This window comes from Sminthopsis crassicaudata, chromosome 2, assembly GCF_048593235.1.
Source record: "Sminthopsis crassicaudata isolate SCR6 chromosome 2, ASM4859323v1, whole genome shotgun sequence".
Classification (NCBI taxonomy): Eukaryota; Metazoa; Chordata; class Mammalia; order Dasyuromorphia; family Dasyuridae; genus Sminthopsis; species Sminthopsis crassicaudata.
In genome coordinates this window covers 433,063,372-433,084,382 of record NC_133618.1, presented here as the reverse complement: position 1 = coordinate 433,084,382, position 21,011 = coordinate 433,063,372, and the positions used below count along the sequence as shown (strand labels likewise).

The 21,011-nt window shown below is 38.2% G+C and overlaps 1 protein-coding gene and 1 long non-coding RNA gene across 10 annotated transcripts in view; one reads left to right on the top strand and one right to left on the bottom strand.

The window, feature by feature from the left end:
• HRH2 (histamine receptor H2) overlaps nucleotides 1-21,011 on the bottom strand; it is a 53,073-nt gene that overhangs the window by 5,861 nt on the left and 26,201 nt on the right. For 2 of the 9 annotated variants that reach the window (XR_012486701.1, XM_074292163.1), the window contains exon 2: nucleotides 15,399-17,184. Coding sequence is in view for 4 of the 9 variants with exons in the window: in XM_074292163.1 (XP_074148264.1) it covers nucleotides 15,399-16,480 (1,082 nt within the window). In the remaining 5 variants the exon portion in view is untranslated. Of the gene's footprint in view, nucleotides 1-422; nucleotides 9,942-13,916; nucleotides 13,974-15,146; nucleotides 15,215-15,398; nucleotides 17,185-21,011 lie in introns of those variants that run through there. The other 7 variants (XR_012486703.1, XR_012486704.1, XR_012486705.1 and 4 more) reach the window with 7 other exon arrangements.
• The window catches only part of LOC141557066 (uncharacterized), a 145,002-nt gene continuing 140,934 nt past the window's right edge, over nucleotides 16,944-21,011 (top strand). Inside the window, exon 1 of the long non-coding RNA XR_012486706.1 lies at nucleotides 16,944-17,030. This is a non-coding gene — a long non-coding RNA (uncharacterized LOC141557066). The remainder of the gene's footprint in view (nucleotides 17,031-21,011) is intronic.

Sequence of the window (21,011 nt, the reverse complement as noted above, 5' to 3'; positions counted from 1 at the left end):
AATGTTTGGTACATAGTAAACACTATATAAATGTTAGCTATGATTGTTAGAGGCACTCAGGTGATACAGTAGATAGCATGTTGGGCTTGAGGTCAAGAAGACCTGAGTTCAAATCCTAGCTCAGACATTTACTAGCTGTGTGATTCTGGGCAAATTCACAAAAATAATGGAATAATGGATTTGTGCCTAGGGATAGAATACATCTAAAAAAATACTGTAAAATATATGTGCTTTTGTAACATGCCCTCCTGGCAGTTACAATTACTAGTCTGCCCTAGGCCCAACAGAGTACCTTTGACCACTGACCTTTGCAGTGTCAACTCTACCCGGCTTGCCTCCTCTGAGGCCTTCAAAGGTCTCTGGCCACGATCTCTTGAATCTATAGTTTAATAACCGGTAGTGCACTCAAGAACAGCCACGTGTAATCTTAAAAGCCTTTATTTTACCTACTCACATAATGCCCTGACTTGTTGGTTGCCTAGTGAACACCTGGTCTGAAGACCCATGTGTTCTCTACCAAACTCCTTACCTCTCTCGGCTATCCATCCACTTGGCTTGGCTCAGCTACCCCAGGTTAGGGAGCCAGGTTAAAGAATGACTGCTGTCTTCAGTGGGCTTTTATAAAGGACCTGTGAGGTCACACACACAGCCAATCAGCGAGAGAGTCACCCATTACAAAGCTTTCTCAATATGGCCAGGATCCCACCCACAGGGCAGTCCTATATCCACAGAGATTACTTCCTGGGACACTCAATCTCCTGTTGCGCTGTGGCCGCCCATTTAAAGGGCCCTTACAATTCCCTTCTCTTGTTTTGCGGGAACCGCACATCTCATCAAGCTAAACTTTTAGCACCAGCTATAGTTCACTTGATCCATGAGATGACAGAGTGTTATGCCCAAGGAGGTACAAAGCAGCAGATCAGTAAACAGAAGTGTGACAATGAGAACTAGGCTCAACAGCAGCCCAAGTGTTCAACCCATTCATCAAAGTCGTACTCAAGGAGATAATAAGCCAAAGAGGTTGGATGCCAATGAGGTAGGATGTCAACACTGAGGTGGGAAGTCAACAAGGTAAAACATCACAATTCTAGTTAACAATTAAATATCAGTGAGGTAGGTTGTCACAATTCTAGACCAATTCTAGTTTCTCACAATTCTCTATTGCACTTGTCACAATCCTAGAGCAATTCTTGTTTCACAGGTGCACATAAGCAAAGTCATGTCCAGTAACATTGTCTCAATAACAATGGCAGGTGGGTGTGTTGGTTTTTCACCCACTAATTTAAAAGCATAGTCCTTCAATAGAAAGCATAGGACAAAGCCTCTCCCCAGGCCACCATATGGAAAGTAGCCATGGGAGGAGCAAGCAGGCCCATTGTCCCTTTACAGTCTTTATATTGCATATCACCCAAAACAGTCCATTTCAGCTGCAACACTGGAACTGTGTCTGATGTCTCTGGTGTCACGGTCAGGAGGGACATTGCTGTCATCAGCATCTGGAGGGCTGCTGACATCTGGCTGGTCCCTCTGGGCTGTTGTCTGGTTCTTCTCTTGGATCCCCAGTTCACAAATGTCTCTGGTGGGGATGAACTCTGCTGCTGGATCTGCACGTAGGATGGAAGGAATATACCCGGGGCCCAACTTGGGCCTTTCCAAATGCCATCCAGGCCTTTCCACATCACAGTGGAAACAAAGTTGTTGTCAAAAAGATTAACAAAAGTCAGACAAAAGTTAGTCAGTCTGACACTTAGCTGGACTTTCTGTGTATGCCTGAAGTGCATTGCTAAGGTAAAATGCAAAGAATTTAAAAATGTAAAACCAAAATAACTTAAAATTATAAAATCAAAATAGTAATGTAAAATCAAAATACTTTAAAGATGTAAAATCAAAAGGGTTTAAAAATGTAAAATCAAAATTTTAAAATTGCAAGCAATCACATATATGTATTGCCACATCTTGTGCATATCCCAAAATTCCCTTCTCTTGTTTAGAAGAGAAGATTTTGGGGATATAGTCTGTGCAGTAGTACTTACTAATAGGATTATAAGAAATGCCAATGGAATGGGCAAAGTCAAATTCAATGCAAAAACATCTAAAGGCAAAATATTTGTAAGCTAATCCATAAACTGTCTTAAATGTATGTGAAATTTCTACAATGGAAAAATGGTTGATCACATGTCTAGCTGCTTCTCCAGATTGGAATGAAGCCATAGTGTCCATTGGTCTTAAAACATTAAATTTCAAACCATGAGGGTTTTGTCCTATAGGGAGTATAGGAGAGTAAAAGAAAGATAAGCTGTGTAGCCTTCTGCCATGCTCTTAGCTTCCTCTTTAGTTATCACAATTTGCAAATAGAAGACTCTAACACTCTGATTGTAAATGATTTGAAGGTCCACTCTGAAAATGGACCTCTATTTATCTGAGCGCTTTCTCACTCGCTCTCGAAGTTCTTAAAAGAGCTGATACCTTTTCAGTGGCCTGCCACTCATACAGTTAATGGAAAAAGAATACTCGGCTATATCCCTGAATTCTTTTGCCTAAAAATCAAAGTTTGAGTTTCTGATACCGAATTGTACTTCAGGAGTGTGAATCAATACATCTGATATTACTTTTCCTCCTGGGTCAAAGATCACACATTATCTATCTATTCTAGTGATTAAGACAGCAATTTTCCAAATCATTCTAAACATAAACACTGTTTTGTAATTACTCGTAGGGGGTTGGGAAATCAAGCCCACCTGTGGAAGTGAAAAATCCACGAGGTAAGAAAAGAGGAGTTTCAACTCTCCATAGACTATCCTAGCAGTTTTACAAGTATAAAACTCCACTCTCTCTAACTGCAAGATCTTATCCTTGTAAGGTTTCTTAGAAATTAACTGAACTGTATTTTTAAAATTTTTCTGAAAAAAAAAAAATTTTTTTTTTTCTGAATATTATAGTCAATACCCCACAATTCTTTTTTGCCTTGGGCCATAAAGCCTACTCCTGTCTTTTGAAATGAAGACACTGGAGTTTTAAATGGATTAATGGGCAGTGCTGATGGTATTATCGCCCTTCCTTTTCCTCTTCCTCTTTCTCCCTTGGCCCACGGTGGGACTGAGAGAAATGGGTCAGGAATTGGAAAATCCCCAAAGGCTGATTTAAAATCCAACCTGAGCTTTGCATATAAGAACTAAACTTATTCTCAATGGAAGAGTAATCAATAAATTCCTTAAGACAATAATGCACAAGGTAAACCAACAAAAAACGCTAAGAATTTCTCCAATTGAAGTCCATGTGGTTCGTTTATTTCCCTCCTTAGCTTCAGCCACTGGTTTGTGTAATAACCTAGCTTTTTCTTCTTTCTCTATCTCAATCTGTAGTTTAACTTGCAATTCTAGCAAATCTTTTTAAATTGTTTGTCATTCTATTTTCAACTCAACTTCTAGTTGTCACATTTTATACTCTATACTGTCATACAAACACATTAGCTCTAGGTTGCTCCCTCTCCAAGCTATATTTAATGGGTGTGGGGATAGCCTTCTGGGAGCTTGATTTCAAGCTTCCTGCTGTTCTTCAGCGGTGATCTTTGCTAAAAGATCTTCCATCTGGATCTTTAACCTACTTATATAAGCATTATGTTCAGCTGTGTCCTTGAGCCTGATCGCGGGATTACCTGGGTCCATATTGCCTGCTTTCCCTTCTAAGTGGCGTTTCTACCGGATCTTTCAGAATCTTAATTCTGAATATTAAATATTTTCAAAACCTGATAATTTCTGATGCTTCCATGTTCAGGCACCATTTGTATCATGCCCTCCTGGCAGTTACAATTACTAGTCTGTCCTAGGCCCAACAGAGCACCTTTGACCACTGACCTTTGCAGTGTCAACTCTACCCGGCTCGCCTCCTCTGAGGCCTTCAAAGGTTTCTGGCCACAATATCTTGAATAGTAGTTTAATAACCGGTAGCGCACTCAAGAACAGCCACGTGTAATCTTAAAAGCCTTTATTATACCTGCTCACATAATGCCCTGACTGATGCCCTGACTTGTTGGTTCCCTAGTGAACACCTGGGCTGAAGATCCACGTGTTCACTACCAAACTCCTTATCTCTCGGCTATCCATCAGCTTGGTTCGGCCACCCCAGATTAGGGAGCCAGGGTAAAGAGAGTGCTGTCTGCAGTGGGCTTATAAAGGACCTGTGAGGTCTCACACACAGCCAACCAGAGAGAGAGCTGTCATCCATTAAGAAGCTACCTCAGTATGACCAGGATCCCACCCACAGGGCAGTCCTATATCCACAGAGATTACTTCTGGGCCACTCAATCTCCTGTTGCGCTATGGTGCCGCCCATTTAAAGGGCCCTTACATGCTTTGAGTCTGGCAAATCTAATCCAAAGATTATTAAATTTAATAGGAAGAAAGATGGAAAAACATTGTATGCACATTTATGCACGTATAAACACACACAAACACACACACATACCTACCAAGATAAATGACAGAAATGTAACCATATAGAGGAAGGATAATGTAATAGAATTGCCCAGAAAATCACAAAGAAAAAGAGTGAACAAAATAATTCATGACATCATCATGAAAGCACAGAATAATATAAATCCTAACAAAAAGAGGCATATTTGACCTCATAGATATCACTGGAACTTGGTAGAGTGGGAACCATAAGGAGAACATGGTTCTGGAAAAATAAAAAATTATTGGAAGGCTTAAAGAAATTATACAGAAGCAAGACAGCTTAAAAAGCTATATGTTTGATTTATTATATACTTAAAAAAAGGAAGGTCTACATAAAAGAGAATTGAAATTTGTTTCATATACTATTTGCTTCTTTTCTACAATGTATATACTGGCCAGCTTGGGCAAGGGCATTGAGCTGAGGATGTGGCAAAATCAAAATGAGCACATGTTGAGGTCAAACTATGGTCTAGGGAAGATCTGCTTGCTAGAGAGTCTGGACTCACTGGGGGATAAGTTAGTGATGCTTCCTGGAGGTTGTGGAGAGGGGAGTATTTGTGGGGGGTCAGATCAATTCCTCTAATTCATGGATCCTCATAAATAGATCCTGAGACTCATAAGACTTCCTCTTTCAGCAATATAGAAAGTGGTTCTGCAATTATGTGACGTGAATGGGGCTGGTGAGGAATGGAAGAGCTGGGGAAGATTTTCTTAGAGAAAGACAGCAGTGAGTTCAGTGGTTTTAGAGTACAATGAGAGGTCCATCCCTATTCTGAGGAAGAGTTCTTCATCCCTCATATGTCTGCCACCCTAATATCATGATGGTCTTATGGAAATAGCTCTGGAGAGAGAAGCAAGGGATCGGGGGTTCTAGTTTGCTGTTGGCCAGTCCCTTAAGATCTCTGCGCCTCAATCTCTTCATTTGTAAAATGAGAGTGCTGGTAGTTTTCTAGATGACCTCTGATATTCTTTCCAGTTTCAAATCTATAATCCTATGACTAGATGACTTCTAAGATTCTTGCCAGTTCTAAATATGTTATCTGATGGAAGCCAATGACTCTAGCTTTCCATGCATTGTCTTTATTTTGAGACTATGAATCTGATATAATAGAAAGTTTAACAGCTTTATACTTAGAAACATGTTTTTAAATTTCACCTCAAATATTTGCTACCAGTATGACAAGTCCCTTGCCCTCTCTGATGTTCAATTTTCCCAGTTCTCAAGTGAGGGGGTTGGACTGGTTCAGACCGCCATTCTTCATGGACTTTAATATTTTCTCAGCTTCAGCAATTTCTTTTCATTTACCTTGTGTCTAGTATGTATATGCTTATTTCTGTACATGTTTTCTCCCTTATTGAATGTAAACTCTTTAAGACAAGGACTGTCACACTTTTTATATCTCTAGCAACCAAAACAGTGAAGGGCATACAGCTGGGAAATCAATAAGCATTGAAGTGCTAGAAATACAAATGGAAAAAATGAAACTATCCCTACTTTGAAAGAATTTACTTTAAAAAAGCTGCCTAAAATGTTTTCTGATCAATGAACTATTTGCATCTTTCAATCTCTGTGTCCTAATGTCCTTTGTAGCTATAGGATCCTATGAAAATATATGCTTATGTAACTAACTACGTTTAGCTGGTCCTACATGGTCAGAAGAAAGCTGAAATCACTGATCTGATAAAGTAACACTAATACTGGTTACCCCCTTTTTAATCCCAAGAGCTGCCTGAACAAGCCCTCTAAGTGGATGGGTGGTAACCCAATTTCTGCTCTCTTGCTGTGCCTTAAGTGCCTGTCTATTTCTCCAGGATAGAGCAAGCTCTCAATGCTTTCTCTTTAATGCATAGAGTAGGTGGGAGGGGGGGGGACAAATTTCCACTACCACCTTCTTCCCTTCTCTAACTCCTGCTAATGTATTCTCCTGAGTGCTTGGAGTTGCTGGTGTTCAGTTAAGAAATAAAATAATCCCAGACAAGGCCAACATTCAAAGTAGAACCCCACCCCAGCCTTGGTTCATCTCGGATCTTCTTTCTTTTAGGGTGAGAATTCTTTTAGGTGAGAAAACTTTTTTTAGTATGGTAAAATTTTAGTATTATATTAGTATGGTAATTAATATTAGTATGGTAAAATCCTTTGGCAGTCTGGTGAGGTCTATGGACCCCTTCTCAGAATAAAGTTTTTAAATGTTTAAAAAATATAATACATAGCATTATAAAGGTGATTATAATTATAACAAATTACTTTTAACCAAAACATTAAAAAAGGCCCAAATTGAGAAACTGTTAGTAATGAAAACTAAATTTAAAAATGCTTCACTTACCCCAACCCCACCATTTTATTGAACATTTACCATGTATTGCTCTATAAACCTTGCTCATCAGGAATTCAATGTAATGAAGTGATCACCAGACTGGGGGCCTTGTGCCTATAGGCTATCATCATCAACATCTTCAACAACAACAAACATCCATAGATTTGCAAAGCACTTTAAGGTTTGTAAAGTACTTCTGATTTATTATTTCATTTGAGTCTTGTACCACCCAGGGATTGTGGGATTTAAATTTATAAAGGATGTAAGTCATTCAATGGCCAGGAATGGTTCAAGATTGAGAAAGGAGCATGACCAGAGTATATATCGTTATCTTATTTATTTAACTTATTTGAAGAGTACATCATGCAAAATGCCAGGCTGCATGAATCAAAAGCTAGAATTAAAGTTCCTTAGAGAAATAGCAATAATTTTAGATATGCAGATGATACAACTCTGTAAGCAGAAGAATTAAGAATCTTCTTGATGAGGGTGAAAGACAAGAGTGTAAAGTTGACTTGAAGATTTACATAAAAAATGCAAGAAAATGGCATTTGGTTCCATTACTTCCTGGCAAATAGAGGGAGAAAAAATGAAAGCAGTCGTGTTTTATATTCTTGGGCTCAAAGATCACTGCAGATAGTGACCATAGCATGGAATTAAAAGATGCTTGTCTTTTGGAAGGGAACCTATAACAAATATGTCCAGCACACTAAAAAGCAGAGATATCATATTGATAACAAAGGCCCATGGAATCAAAGCTATGTTTTTTCTAGTAGAAATTTATGGTTGTGAGAGTTGGACTATAAGGAAAGCTGAAGACTGCAGAATCGATGCTTTAGAGTTGTGATGCTGGTGAAGACTTTTGAGAGTCTTTTGGACAGCAAGGAGATCAAATCAATCAATACTTAAAGAAAAATCACTCTGACTATTCATTGGAAGGACAAATACTGAAGCTGAAACTTAAATACCTTGGTCATATAATGAGAAGACAAGACTCATTGGAAAAGATTCTGATGCTGGAAAAGATTCTGATGCTGGAAAAGATTGAAGACAAAAGGATGACAGAGGATGAAATGAATACATAGTGTCATGGAAGTAAGGAACATAAATTTGGACAGACTTGAAGAGGTAGTGGAGGATAGAAGAACCTGGCATTTTATGGGTTCATGAATAGTCAGATATGATTGAATTACTGAATAACTCAAGAACCCTTAGCTCCACAACCACTATAGACTTGCCTTCCTATATCTCGTTAGGGTAAAGAAAATCACTGGACAGTCTGACTGCTTCCTTCATGCTTTTGTGGTTTTATAGAGCCTTTACTTATTGAAAAATATAATTTTCTCTCTTTTAAAGTTTTTTTCCTGGATCCAGTTTTCATTGTTGGTCTAATTTCTGTGTACTCTAGCAGAAAAATTGTAAGAGGTCATATAATCTTGACCTCTCCATCTGTAGATGGTTGAGGAGGGGCACAGGGGAAGTGACTTGGTTGAGTTCACTCAACAATAGAAGCATAACAAGGATCCAGGTTTCCTGACCTGGTCCAGAACTCTTTTTGTTCTATCATTTTCTTCTCACATGTAAGAATATCAAGTGCTTTCTATTTGCTGTCCGTGGAGACTTGAGCTAAGAAGCCTCATGTTGGAATTCTTAGGGAACAAAAGTTATATAGATAATGAATCTCTTTATAGAAGGGTGGATTCCTTGATTCTAGGAATGTATAGATAAGAATGTTTCAGACTTCAGACCAAGGCTATGGGAGGAGCCAGACTTCTTTCTCCTTCTTGCCCTCCCCTCCCTTTTTTTACCTTCTTTGCTCTTTCAACTACTTGTGATATTCAAAGATCATAAAACATAGATTTGGAAATAGAAACAGTAGATGACAACTTGTCCTCCCATCAATTAAGATACTAGACTGTACAAAATAAGAAGAGACTCAGTAAAAACTCTTAGGAATGTCAGTCCATGTTGAGAGCTGAAATTTCTCCTGTACATTGGGAAGGGCTAGCTAGCTAATGCAGTGAATAGAGTCTTTGAATCAAAAAGAGCTGAGTTCAGAGTTGACCTCAGACACTTATTAATTGTGTGATTTTGGGCAAGACACTTAATCCTGAAGTGGATTTAAGGTGAAGAAATCTGTAAAATATCTCAACAACAATAATGGTAAGGAGAATAAGGATAATAGCGGCTGACTTTCCTGTCATGCCTTAATGCTTTCCTTATATGAGCTCTGGGAAATAGACTCAGCATTATCATCAGATTTTACAGATGAAGAAATAGCCACCAAGAGAGAGGGATGAAGTGGTTAAACCAGGATGACAAAGCAAGTATTGAATTACAGACCTCTACTGTTCTTAGAGTATTTTGTCTCAGGGATGCAGAAAATTTCAAGGCTGGTGCTTTTTCCTGATGGATTATACTTATTCCCCTTTAAAGCTTGGAATATGGTGGGAAACACACAGATACCCAAAAAGAGACACCCTAGCTCCTCTTTCTGTGGTGTTTTGAAATTTATATAAAATTTGTGAGAACTTTATGCAAATGTTTGTTGGTTGATTGTTTGCTTTCTAACTTTTACTGAGAAAGTTCCTTAGAGAGGGTCTCTGAGAGGGGGACTGACAAGTCAGTTGCAGAATTAAAATTTGAACCTGAGGCTCTGTCTCCAAGTATAGGGTTGGCTAAACAACAGCAGGCTGCTGAAAAGCTGGGTCAAAATTACTATAATTAATCAGGCAAAGCTTTTGATCATAGAATCCTCTAAGAGTCCTGAGAATTCCTCTGGTTCAAACCTTTGCTCCTGAATTTATGATTTTTTGTCTTTTTAATCTTTTTTAATCTGGATCCCATTGCCTCCCTCAGAACCCCAAAGAATTGATCCATTCTGGATCCAGGGCAATCCCCAGAAAGTTAGTTCTTCTGGGGATCCTCATTCCTCACTCCCACAGGCTGGTGGTGATAAGGCTCAAGAATGAATTCATTGTTCTGTGCTCGAGGGAATGAGAACTGGGAAAGTACATGTTATCAGTCAGGTGGGAAGCCAGGAACCAGGCTTATCATGGTTAGCCATAGACTCCAAATAGCTTGTTTTGTCTTCCTCCCTTTATCCAGGTTGTTGCTTGACCTTCTAAGTAGTAAAGGCTAGCTCTCCCTCACTCCTTCAGCAATGTCCAGTCTAGGACCAAGATGAATGATCCATTATCATTATTATCATCAACAACAAATTTAGCTTACAGTTCTGTAGTGTTTTAAACTTTACAAAACTCTTTCCTTCCAAAAACCACTTGAGCATGAGCATCATGATTGTCCTTTATAGAAAAGGAAGTAAGTCCAGGGAAAGTAAGTAAATAAGTTTAAATGATGAGAATACAGCTTGGTTTGAGGTCTCTGAAGTTCAATCAAGTACAATTTTTTTTTTTTTCTGTTCTTGTCTGCCTGTCTAAATTTCCTACATTTGATTTGGAATTAGCACTAGACTTTCTTAGGTTCAGAGTATGGTGTGATGCTGAAGCAGAGCACCTAGGATAAAATTCTCTGCCATTTCCTAGCTGGATAACCATAGCTTTCCCCTCTACCAGAACTCCTGGAAAATGTAAAGATTAGATTAGATCACATCTCCTTATTGTGGCCTGCAGCACTTCTGACTACTGCCTGAAGCAGATTTAAATGCAATTAGGAAATATTTAATAAAATGAAAATATAGCAGAACATAGATAATATAAATATGTGGTTTTCTAAGTCAATTTGCAGCCACAGGGACACTTTATTTATTTTGTTAAGTATTTTCTATTACATTTTAATCCATGTCACTTTTGAGAGTGTTGCTAGCCACATTTCTAAATAACATGCTGCATTATTATATATTATTATTATATTATATATTATATATATAATCATTTATTTATTATAGTATAGTATATATTTATATATAATTTATGTATTATATATTAATGTATAGTATGTATAATTAATATATTTATATCTATATTATTTATGGGCCCCTATTTCCATTTGAGTCTGACACTATTGAGCTAAAGGGTCTTCAAGGTCCCTTCTATCTCTAAATTTGTGATATTATGATTTGAAGGCCTTAACATAGAGTCACATTCAAAATACCCTGAGTACTATTTTCCTTTTCAGGTTCCCCCAGAAATCCACTAGCCCTATTCTCTTATTGTACAGACTAGGATACAGAGATAAGATGATACAAAGGTTCACAGTAAAAGTCAGGATTGGCCTTTGAACATAAAGTCTTCTGACTCCAGGTATTCCCATCTCACCAGCATCATCTTTCCTCCCAAACTGTACCACATGACATAACTTGGTACCATGCGGATCTGTGGATGTCAGATTAAATCAGGACCCCAGGATCAGGCTGGTTGACCTAGTTGGCCAGTCATCTTGTTGGGGTTTACATTTATAGAAGTCCCATAGGGGGAGTGGAAAAAGCCCCAGCTTGGGAATAGGGAGACAAGCTCTGTCCTGGTTTCTTCCACTAAAGTCCCTCTGACCTCTTCCTTCTAGGTTTGCTTTTTCCTTTGTAGAAAGAGGGGATTAATTGCATTAGATCACCTCTAAAGTTCCTCCCAGTGCTAATGCTCTGAGTCAAAGGTTCCTCAGCACCAGCTTGTCTGCATTCTGTGAAGGTGCTAATTTCTGATTGGGCCCCTAGCTCCCTCTCTCTTGGGTTGCAGGTGGTAGGACTATCAGCACAGATGGAAGGGATCTCTTGGGTAGCAGCTGTTCGTGCATAAGTAATGCATGCTGATGCTCACGACTTTTTCGTGGCCTCGTATGTCCTTTGGCTGGGGATTGGAATATCTGCTTGGGAAAGACCCCAATAAATGTCTGGATAGCTCCCAGAGCCTCTCAACTTCGTGGAGAATGAGGACAAATAGTCTAATATAGAACAGACCAGTAAACACAAAATTTAAGTTGTGTGTTGTCAGCACTAGAACGGATCTTAGAACATGCAATGTTAGAGCTGTAAAGGAACTTAGAATTGTGGAATATAGAACAAGAAAGATAGAAGGGACTTTTGGATACAGGATGTTGGATCTGTAAGAGACCTGGGAATCAGTATGCAGAATGTCAGAAATGGGAAGGACTTTAGAAATTGTTTTCTCCCCTGTTGGAGAGAAAATCTGGGTTGATGAGAGTTTGAAAATTTGCTGTGTATTATTATGTTATGATAACCTCTAACCTCTTTCTAACAGTTTATATATAATAAATAAATATAAAAATATAAGCTATGTAATAATAGAGCATGTTTTTTAGAAAAGTTGTCAACTCTTGTGGCTAGCAACACTCTCAAATGTGACCTGAATCAGATTAAAATGTAATAGAGAAATACTTAAAAAATAAATAAAACACAATAAAATATCAATAATATTACTTTGTAGTGCTCTTATGTTATAATTACCTCTAACCTCTTTATAACATTTTATATTCTGTGTCATAAAATATAAGCTATATAATAACATATGACATATTATTATGTAGAATATATAAATACAAATATGTAATAATTAATACATAATATAGATATAAATATATTAATTATAAATAATATACATTAATATATAATATATAAATTATATGTAAACATATAAGATAATATATAAATATATATACTATACTATAATAAATAAATAATTATATATAATATATAATATATAATATAATAATATATATAATAATGCAGCATGTTATTTAGAACAGAGTTGTCAAACATGTGTCTAGCAACACTCTCAAAAGTGACATGGATTAAAATGTAATAGAAAATACTTAACAAGATAAATAAAAATACAATGAAATATCAATAATGTTACTTTGTGATTTTCTAAGACACTATGCAATTCTCGGGTATCCTTACCCGTGGTTTAATGGTTCCTGTTTCTATTTAGAAAATTAATTCATTTATTATCAGAATATTGATTAATAATTAATAATAATATAGTACAACATTTCTAATTGTAATATAACATGATGTTATATACTTTCTGAGCTTCAAATTCCTTGTCTGTGAAATTAGATTTCTAATAGCTGAACCACCCAATTCACAAGGTTATTGTGATAGGGCAGATAGACATGACTATTCTCATAACAAATCTCATAATAACCTTGTCTTGTGTTATTCACAGGATCACAGGAACTTAAGTGCAGAGCTGGAAGGGACCTTAGAGGTCCTCTGATTTTACAGATGAGGAAAATGAGGCCCAGGGAAATTAAGTGATTTGGGCAAGATTACACAAGTGATTTAAATTTGGAGCTTTGATCTAGGTACACTGACTCTGAATTCAACATTCCCTCTCTCCTCCCCCTTCTCCCCTCCTTCCCCTTTGCTACAACTAACTCTCTAAAATTGCAGTGTTAGGCAGAAGTTTCTATGGGATCGGAAGGGGTAAGGAGCTACATTTAGCAGCATGGGAACAACTGAATCAGGTGCCAAGCTCAGCGGTTCCGATTCCCCATCTGCTATTTACAGCTGGTGTGACCCTGGGCAAGTCACAACTTCCAGGATCTCATTTTTCATTTGTGTCAAACAAAAGAGGTGGTGGTGGTGGTGGGGAATTTCATTAGCTATTTCTAAATTGCTTCCAGCTCTAAAATTGAAACTTCCTCTTAGACTATGGGGAAGCTACAACTAGAACCGGATGAAAGATCAAAGCTCTTTTGTTAATACTGACATCTCATTTTTTCACTTCGTTTGAGAACTGGACTAAGACATTACAGAATTGTTGAAACTTTTGCAGCTCTGAATTTGTTTTTGTCCCTACTAGAAATACCATGTACAAACTTTGAAGCAATATCTCTATTGGGAATTCCAAACTAGGAGAAATATTTCTCATGATGACAGTAGTTTCTTTCCTCTTCTTTGCTGAACTCATCATCAAGACCATATGATTTAAATGCTTTTTTCGTCTAGTCAAGTGAAAGAAAATGATTCAAGAAACTAGTCAATCAGTAGGGATTTTTTTTTAAGTGTACAAAGGGTACTTTTTGGCATATAAATCAAGACAAGGAGATGATTTAATTCACTAAAACAATTTTGCCCCATATGATGTGAAATTTTCTTTAACATCAACCATTTAGAACACTTGATCTAAAGGGAGAGGACCAGGATAGAAATCATAGCTCTGCCACTTACTTCTTGTACAACCTTGGTCACGTTATTTAATCTCTTCCTTGGTTCTCAGTTTCTCATCTGTGAAATGAGAGGATTGTTATCGATAGCCCCCGAGGTTCTTTGTGACTCTAAATCTGAAATTCTGTGAAAGCGACATAGTTTGACTGACTAGCAATATTGGGTCATCGAGGGATGTCCCTACTTAAGAGGGGCATCAGGATATATGTGGTTGGATGATGGAGGGTTGTTTTACAAAGTACTTGCCTCAGACAGTTGAGAGTATCCTAAATATAACCAAATAACAATAATAGCTAACACCTATGATGGGCCAGGTAATGTGCTAAGTATTTTAGAAATATCTCAATAGATCCTCATAAATAGGTGCTATTATTATTATTATTATTATTATTAAAGTTGAGGAAATTGAAACAAACAGAAAGTCACGACTTGGACCAAGTTCACACAACTAGCAAGTGTTTCAGATTAGATGATTTGAACTCAGGTCTTTGGGATTCCAGGTTTGGCTCTCTATCCTCTGCACTACATAGTTTCCTCATGATTTCCACTAATAACCTGTTCTCCATCTATCATATGTGGGAATGGCAAAATAGAAAGCACATGAGAGAGAGAATCAAGGTATGTGGGCTCTGTTTTCAGTTCTACCATTAATGCGGTCAAAGGTCTTGGGCAAGAGACTTCTCTAGGTCTTCTTTTTTCTACCCTGTAAAATGAGAGAATTGGTCTAAATGATCTTCAGAATTCATTCTATTATTAACTTTGTTCTTTTTTCTAAAGTTCTTCCCAGCTGTACTATTTTTATGTGCCTCTTACCATTATTTTCTTCCTGCAATCACATTCTAAGGTTCTTCTCAATTGTAATATTCTGTTTATGTTCTAATATCTTTTCTAGCTTTAAGATTATATGCTATTCTCTAAGGTTCCTTCTATCTCTTGCTACCATTTTTTTAAAAACAGAAAACCAATAATAAATTGAACAAATGGAATTTCTATTTCTGTTTCTAGATTTCTCAAATCCAGAATAAGAATCCCTTATTTGAGGGTCCTAAAAAATAACCAAAGGTGTACCTATTCCTTTTTTTCCAAAATTTTTCTTTTTGGCTACTGGGGTTAAGAAATTTGCCCAATGTCAACACAGTTGGTAAGTTTTGGAGGCTGGATTTGAACTGAGGTACTCCTGATCCCAGAACCCATGCTCTATCCATTGTACCACCTATCCACCCCAAGGTTTACCTGTTCCTCACTGTGCTTCCTATAGGTCAAAAGATACCCCAGACAAGAAAGAGGTGAGACTCTGGGGCCTGGAATGAGAACAGGACTGGATTAACATTCAATCATTTTCAGACCCACAGGCACTATTCTCTCTTGGGTATCCTTCTCTAATGGGGCCAGGGAAATATGGCACAAAGGGAAGACATACACAACTGCTCATTTGGGAGACCATTGCTACTAGGTTAGTATTCCCTCTCTCTTCCTTGCCCATACCTCTGGCCAGCCAAACTTGAAGTTTCCAAATTATCTGGCTCCTGGGGGAAAGGGGCTTCGCTTCCATTCTGCACTGGGAGTCTCAGAGAGGTCTCTTCCTGGAGTCCTAGTGTGACTTGGTGGGACTGGCTCTGGGATTGGCGGGAGGTGCTAGGAGACAGGGAGGACCCCCTGGAAGTGATATCCCTGCCCTTGCAACAGAAGAGGCACTGGTATGCTGTGCGGAAGTCCCTGTTCAGAGCAGCATACAGGATGGGGTTCAGAGCTGAGTTGACGTAGCCAAGCCACAGGACGATGGTTTCACAGGTCTCATTGATGTCACCCCATATTCCTCGGTAAACAAACACCGTGAAGTAGGGAAACCAGCAGATGATAAAAGCCCCCATCACAACCGCCAAGGTGACAGTGGCTTTGTGCTCACGGATGGTGACAGCCTTGTTGTAGTAGCTGTGGTTAATTCTCTTGGCTTGTTCACGGGCAATTTTAAAAATGCGATAGTAGGTGGCGCACATTACCAGCAGGGGGATGTAGAAAGTGACCAGGCCATCTACCAGGCCGTAGGCCTTGTTGACCTGCAGTTTGCATTTATTGGGAGTCAAGTTTGTGTTAGTGATGTTTTGAGTGTTCCACTCTAAGTGGATGGGCAGGAAGGAGAAAGTGATGGAGATCATCCAGATGAAGATCAGAGCAATGGCCACCCGCTTGGGCGTCACCACCATGGTGTAGCGCAGTGGAGCTGTGATGGCGTAGTAGCGGTCCAGGCTGATCATGAAGAGGTTGAGGATGGAGGCAGTGCAGAGCATCACATCCAGGCTGGTGTAAATTTTACAAAGGGGCTCTGCAAAGTGGCATGTCTGGCCCAGCTCACAAGCAGCTGAGAATGGGAGCACCAGGAGGCCCAGGAGGAGGTCGGTGATGGCCAAGGACACAATGAAGCAGTTGGTGAGGCTCCGCAGCCTGCGGTTCAGTCCCACAGCCAGGCACACCACCACATTACCCAGGACTGTGATGAGGATTAGGAATATGAGGACCATGCCAATCAAAACCTGGTGCCAGCTTGAGTCTTGGCTGTCAGCATCCATCTGGGACCTCCAACTTTTAAGACCACAACACAGCAAAGTTTCTGGTATCAGATTTCCTCTTCAATAAAGGATGCTTTTTATTTAAATATCCATACCCATTAAGACTTTAATGATTCATTAGATTTTCTTTCCTAATTGAATCAAGAGATAGAGTAATGGATCCTAACCAGGCAGTGCTGATATGGACTTTCTGGCTGAATAAATAAGAGCAGTATAGAATGGAGCAAAAACTAGGTTCAGAGATGGAGGACTTAAATTTCAGCTCTGCTTCCTGCATGACCTTGAGTAAATCAGTACTTATTTCCAAGTTTCAGTTTCTTCATCAGTAAAATGAGTTTGGGTGAAATAAGGTTCAAGTTTCAGTTCTTATTCCTTATAATGATAAGATCTGGAGACAATATCTTATGATCAAACTATGTATGATTCAAGCTTCAGGTGCGCTGAAGAAAGAGTACTGAGAAGACTTGAGGCCCGAATGGGGATGACTGAGGTTTTCCACATTTTGTTTTCCATGTTCTTCATTCTCCTTGTCTTATGAAAGCCATGACAGGTATGAGAAGCCATAGTTTCATGCCAGAAGATGGGAGGTGAGGCTTGTCATGGCAACTTCCTTCTTCAGAGTGTGGCCATAATCAGGTCTGATGTGGAAGGAGGAAAAGAGAATTCAGAGGGTTAGAGTAGAACTGTGGTGGAGAAATCTTGATCTGAAAAGAAAAAGATCAAACAATCAGAACTTTGAAATAGAGCTGTTAGTATGAGACAAGCTCAGAATAAATAGAACTCAAGTATATCATGAGTGTACATAAGAAAACTTTGAGAAATATCTGAAAGTTGAAAGGTTTGAGTGATCCTTTTTCTCTTGGGAGACCAGGAAAGGTTCATTGAGGAAATAGGATGTGATCTGGGCATTGACAAAAAAGCAGTATTTCAATCGATGGAAAGAAAGCAGGAGGTGTTCTAGGCATATACTGGATTTGGGAAATTGGGAGTGGTCCAATGGGGCTGAAGAGGGTTTGTGAGAGAATTCATGGGGGAAAAGGCTGGAAAAGTGGAATAGAGCCAGATTGTGGAGGGCCTCAAAAGTAAGGGCAAAAAGTTTGTTCTTCATTGAGTAGGAAATGAAAAGGAATTAAAGGTTTTGGGACCAAAGGAGTGATCTAATGAGGTCTGTGATTTAAGAAAATTAATCCTTTTGTAGCATGGAGTAGAAAGAGAGAATTCTGTGGTTCATCTACTGAAATAGTGTTGGCAGTGAAAGTCCGAAATAAGGTTGTTGCAATGGGAGTGGGTAAGAGGGGGCTGATATTATTGGAGTAGAATTGAGTAGAATTGACAGAATATAGAGAATGAGCATGGGTTTAATTCTGAAGAAGGCTAGATAAATCTTAATTACAATCTGAATGGCTTCCTAAACGGTCTCCCTGCTTTAAGTTTCTCTCTCCTATAATCTGTTCTTTAGCCGCAGATGCCAAAGTGATTTTCCTTAGGCATGGATCTGACCATGGAACTTCTTTACTTAGTAAACTTCAGCCAGTGGCTCACTGTTGCCTTTGGTGTAGAATAAAACCTCCTCTGTTTGGCTTTTAAAACCTTTATAAGCTGGTCTCAATTTACCTCTTGTGCTTCATTATGTATCATTCTCCACCCTGGACTCAAACTTTCTTAGATTTTGTTTCCCATATGTGGTACCCCCTCTCCCATCTTTAGAAATTTGGGCTGATCATCCCCATCCTTGAAATACTTTCTCTTGATTTCTATATTACAGGCTCTTTGCTATGTTCTACACTCTGATCTTTACTGATACCCCAAACTGCTAGTGCTTTCCTTGACTGTCTTGTACTTTTACCTAGTACTTTGTTTTCCCAATACTTAGCATAGCACCTGGATCATAGTAAATACTTAAAAAATGCTCACAGATTTGATTTGATTTATCAAAATACTTTATGTTTTTGTATTGATTCTGTATATATTTATTTTGTTTGTTTTTATGCATGTAGACTTTGTCTTCCCCAACAGAATGTAAATTATCTGGAACTAATTATTATTTTATTTCTGTTTTTGCATCTCTATTAATCAATTAACCAATAAGCATTTGTTAAATACCAGGCATTATTAAAGGTGCTGGAGACTGAAACACAAAGAAATAGTCCCTGTTTTTAGAGAGCTTATACTCTAATGGGAGGAGATAATATATGTGTACATGCATATATTTATTTATTTGCACATGCAAAATAATTGCAAAATGCATAGCAGACAGTTGAATATAAACCCCTAGCACAGTATCTGACACATGTAGTTTTTTTTTTTTTTTGGAGGGGGGATAATTGAGGTTAAATGACTTGTCCAGCATCACACAGTTAATAAGTATTCGAGTCCACATTTGAACTCAAATCCTCCTGATTCCACGATTTGTGCTCTATCCAGAGTACTATCTAGATGCCCCACACATAGTAGGTTCTTAATAAATAAAAATTTATTTATTGATTGATGAGAGTGAGAGAGAAAGAAGAGTTGAATGTGGCTTTGAGGTTTTGAGTGAGGAAGACTTAAATAGTGATACCAGGGACAGAAAGTTCTCCTCTAAAGAAGAACTTAGCGTAGAAAGAATAGGCTTGCTTTTAAAGATCTAGAGCCAATGTGCCCTAGTGGGCAGAGAACTGGTCCCCAAACCATGAAGACCTGTTATCCAAATCTTGCTCCTAGATGACCTTGAGAAATCATTTAACCTTTCAATACTCTAGGCAATGAATTCCTTCAAACACATTGAGTTTGAGACACTAGTTGTACCTATAAGTGGATGTGTCCTGGGGGTAATTGGGTTGAGGGTTGAGACTTCTCTACAAAATTATAGATGGAGACTTGGGATCATCTGCATGGAAGCTGGAGCTGAAACATGTGAGAGAAGGAATGTAGAGAGCTGCAGAGTCAAGCATGTCATGGGAGAAAGAACACTGGACATGAAAAAGGAAGAAAGCATGAATTGAAATCTTAGGTTTTAAAACCCACATCTGCCATTTACTATCTGTGCAATCTAAAGGCTAGTTGCTTTCACTCTCAGAACTTGTTTTCCTCATTTGTAAAATGAAAGGGTTGTACCAGATGATCTCTAAGGTCCTTTCCAGGTCTGGCATTCAAAACACTATAAGCCCTAGTACCTGCCAGTTTTTTTGGAGAGGGCTGCAGTGGATTTTTATCATAACAGCTATAGCTGATAATCTCATATTGAAGTGACAGGGAAAATTCAGAATGGTAAGAAATCAAAGAGTCATCACAGTTCCTTCCAGAAGCAGCATTATTTCCATATTCCTTTCCAATGAAGCATCTGTAAATTAAAATCAAAATTAAAATTCTACTGAGTCCTTGCCTGAAGCTCTGCTACTCTATGAATACCACCAGCTTCATTTAATCATAACTACTTAATAGATTTGGGGAGCATGAATCTGGAACATGTTCCAGCACTCCAGCCAGTCCCATTAATTAGGTGTAAAATGCTTGATCCTTCTCATGTTTCTTGTGAAAGAGTCTTCGTTAAAAATATCTCTCTTCATTAAAAAAAAATCTCTTGGGTCTACCCTGCCAGGGCTAATTAACTTTAGATATGTTAGTGAGCAAGAATGAATTTTGGAGAGTCTCTATTTCTGCTCACAGCACTTCCCTTCTTTCCCATCAGCCCTTGCCTATAGCTGATTTGCATAGAATTTTAATTCTGGGGACCTTAAATAGCTCATAGGCTCAGGTCCCAAGTGGTAGAGATGGAAGATGCCTTAAAATATTAGAGGGACCTGGGAACACAGAACATTAAATGTTACAGTTGAAAGGGATTTTATTTTTTACCCTTTTTATTTCTTAAAAATTTTTTTAAAATGTGAATTTAATAATTATATCAGACACTGACGTTTCAAGATAACAAAGAACAGAGTCTTGTATAAGAAATTGTGAACTTTTGTTATGTATGGTTTTAAAGGAAAAAATATACCCACTTTCATATGTACATACACAAACACACATATACAATGCAACACACATAATGTGTATACAAATATTTATAAATATTTTTTGTTCTTTAGGCATTTCAGTCATTTCCAAGCCTTTGTGACCCCATTTGGGGTTTTCTTGGCAACGATAATGAAATGGTTTCCGGTTCATTTTACAAATGGAGAACTAAAGTAAACAGGATTAAGGGACTTGTGCAGGATCACATAGCTAGTATCTGAGCTATATTTGAATCCAGGTCTTTCTGCCTCTAGTTCTGCACTACATACACTGTGCTACTTATACATAGCTATACATATAGATAAACATAAACCTATAAATACACATACACATATATGTGTGCATCTACATGTGATTTATACACACACATAAACACATATATATTTAGTTTTATACACACACACACACACACACACACACACACACACACACACAATCAGTAAATTTGTCAGAGTGGGAGGAAGCAGTATAGCCTGGTTCTTTCACAAAGTTATTCCAGCAAAGGTCAAAGAAGAGTACCAGAATGAGTGGTGTTTTC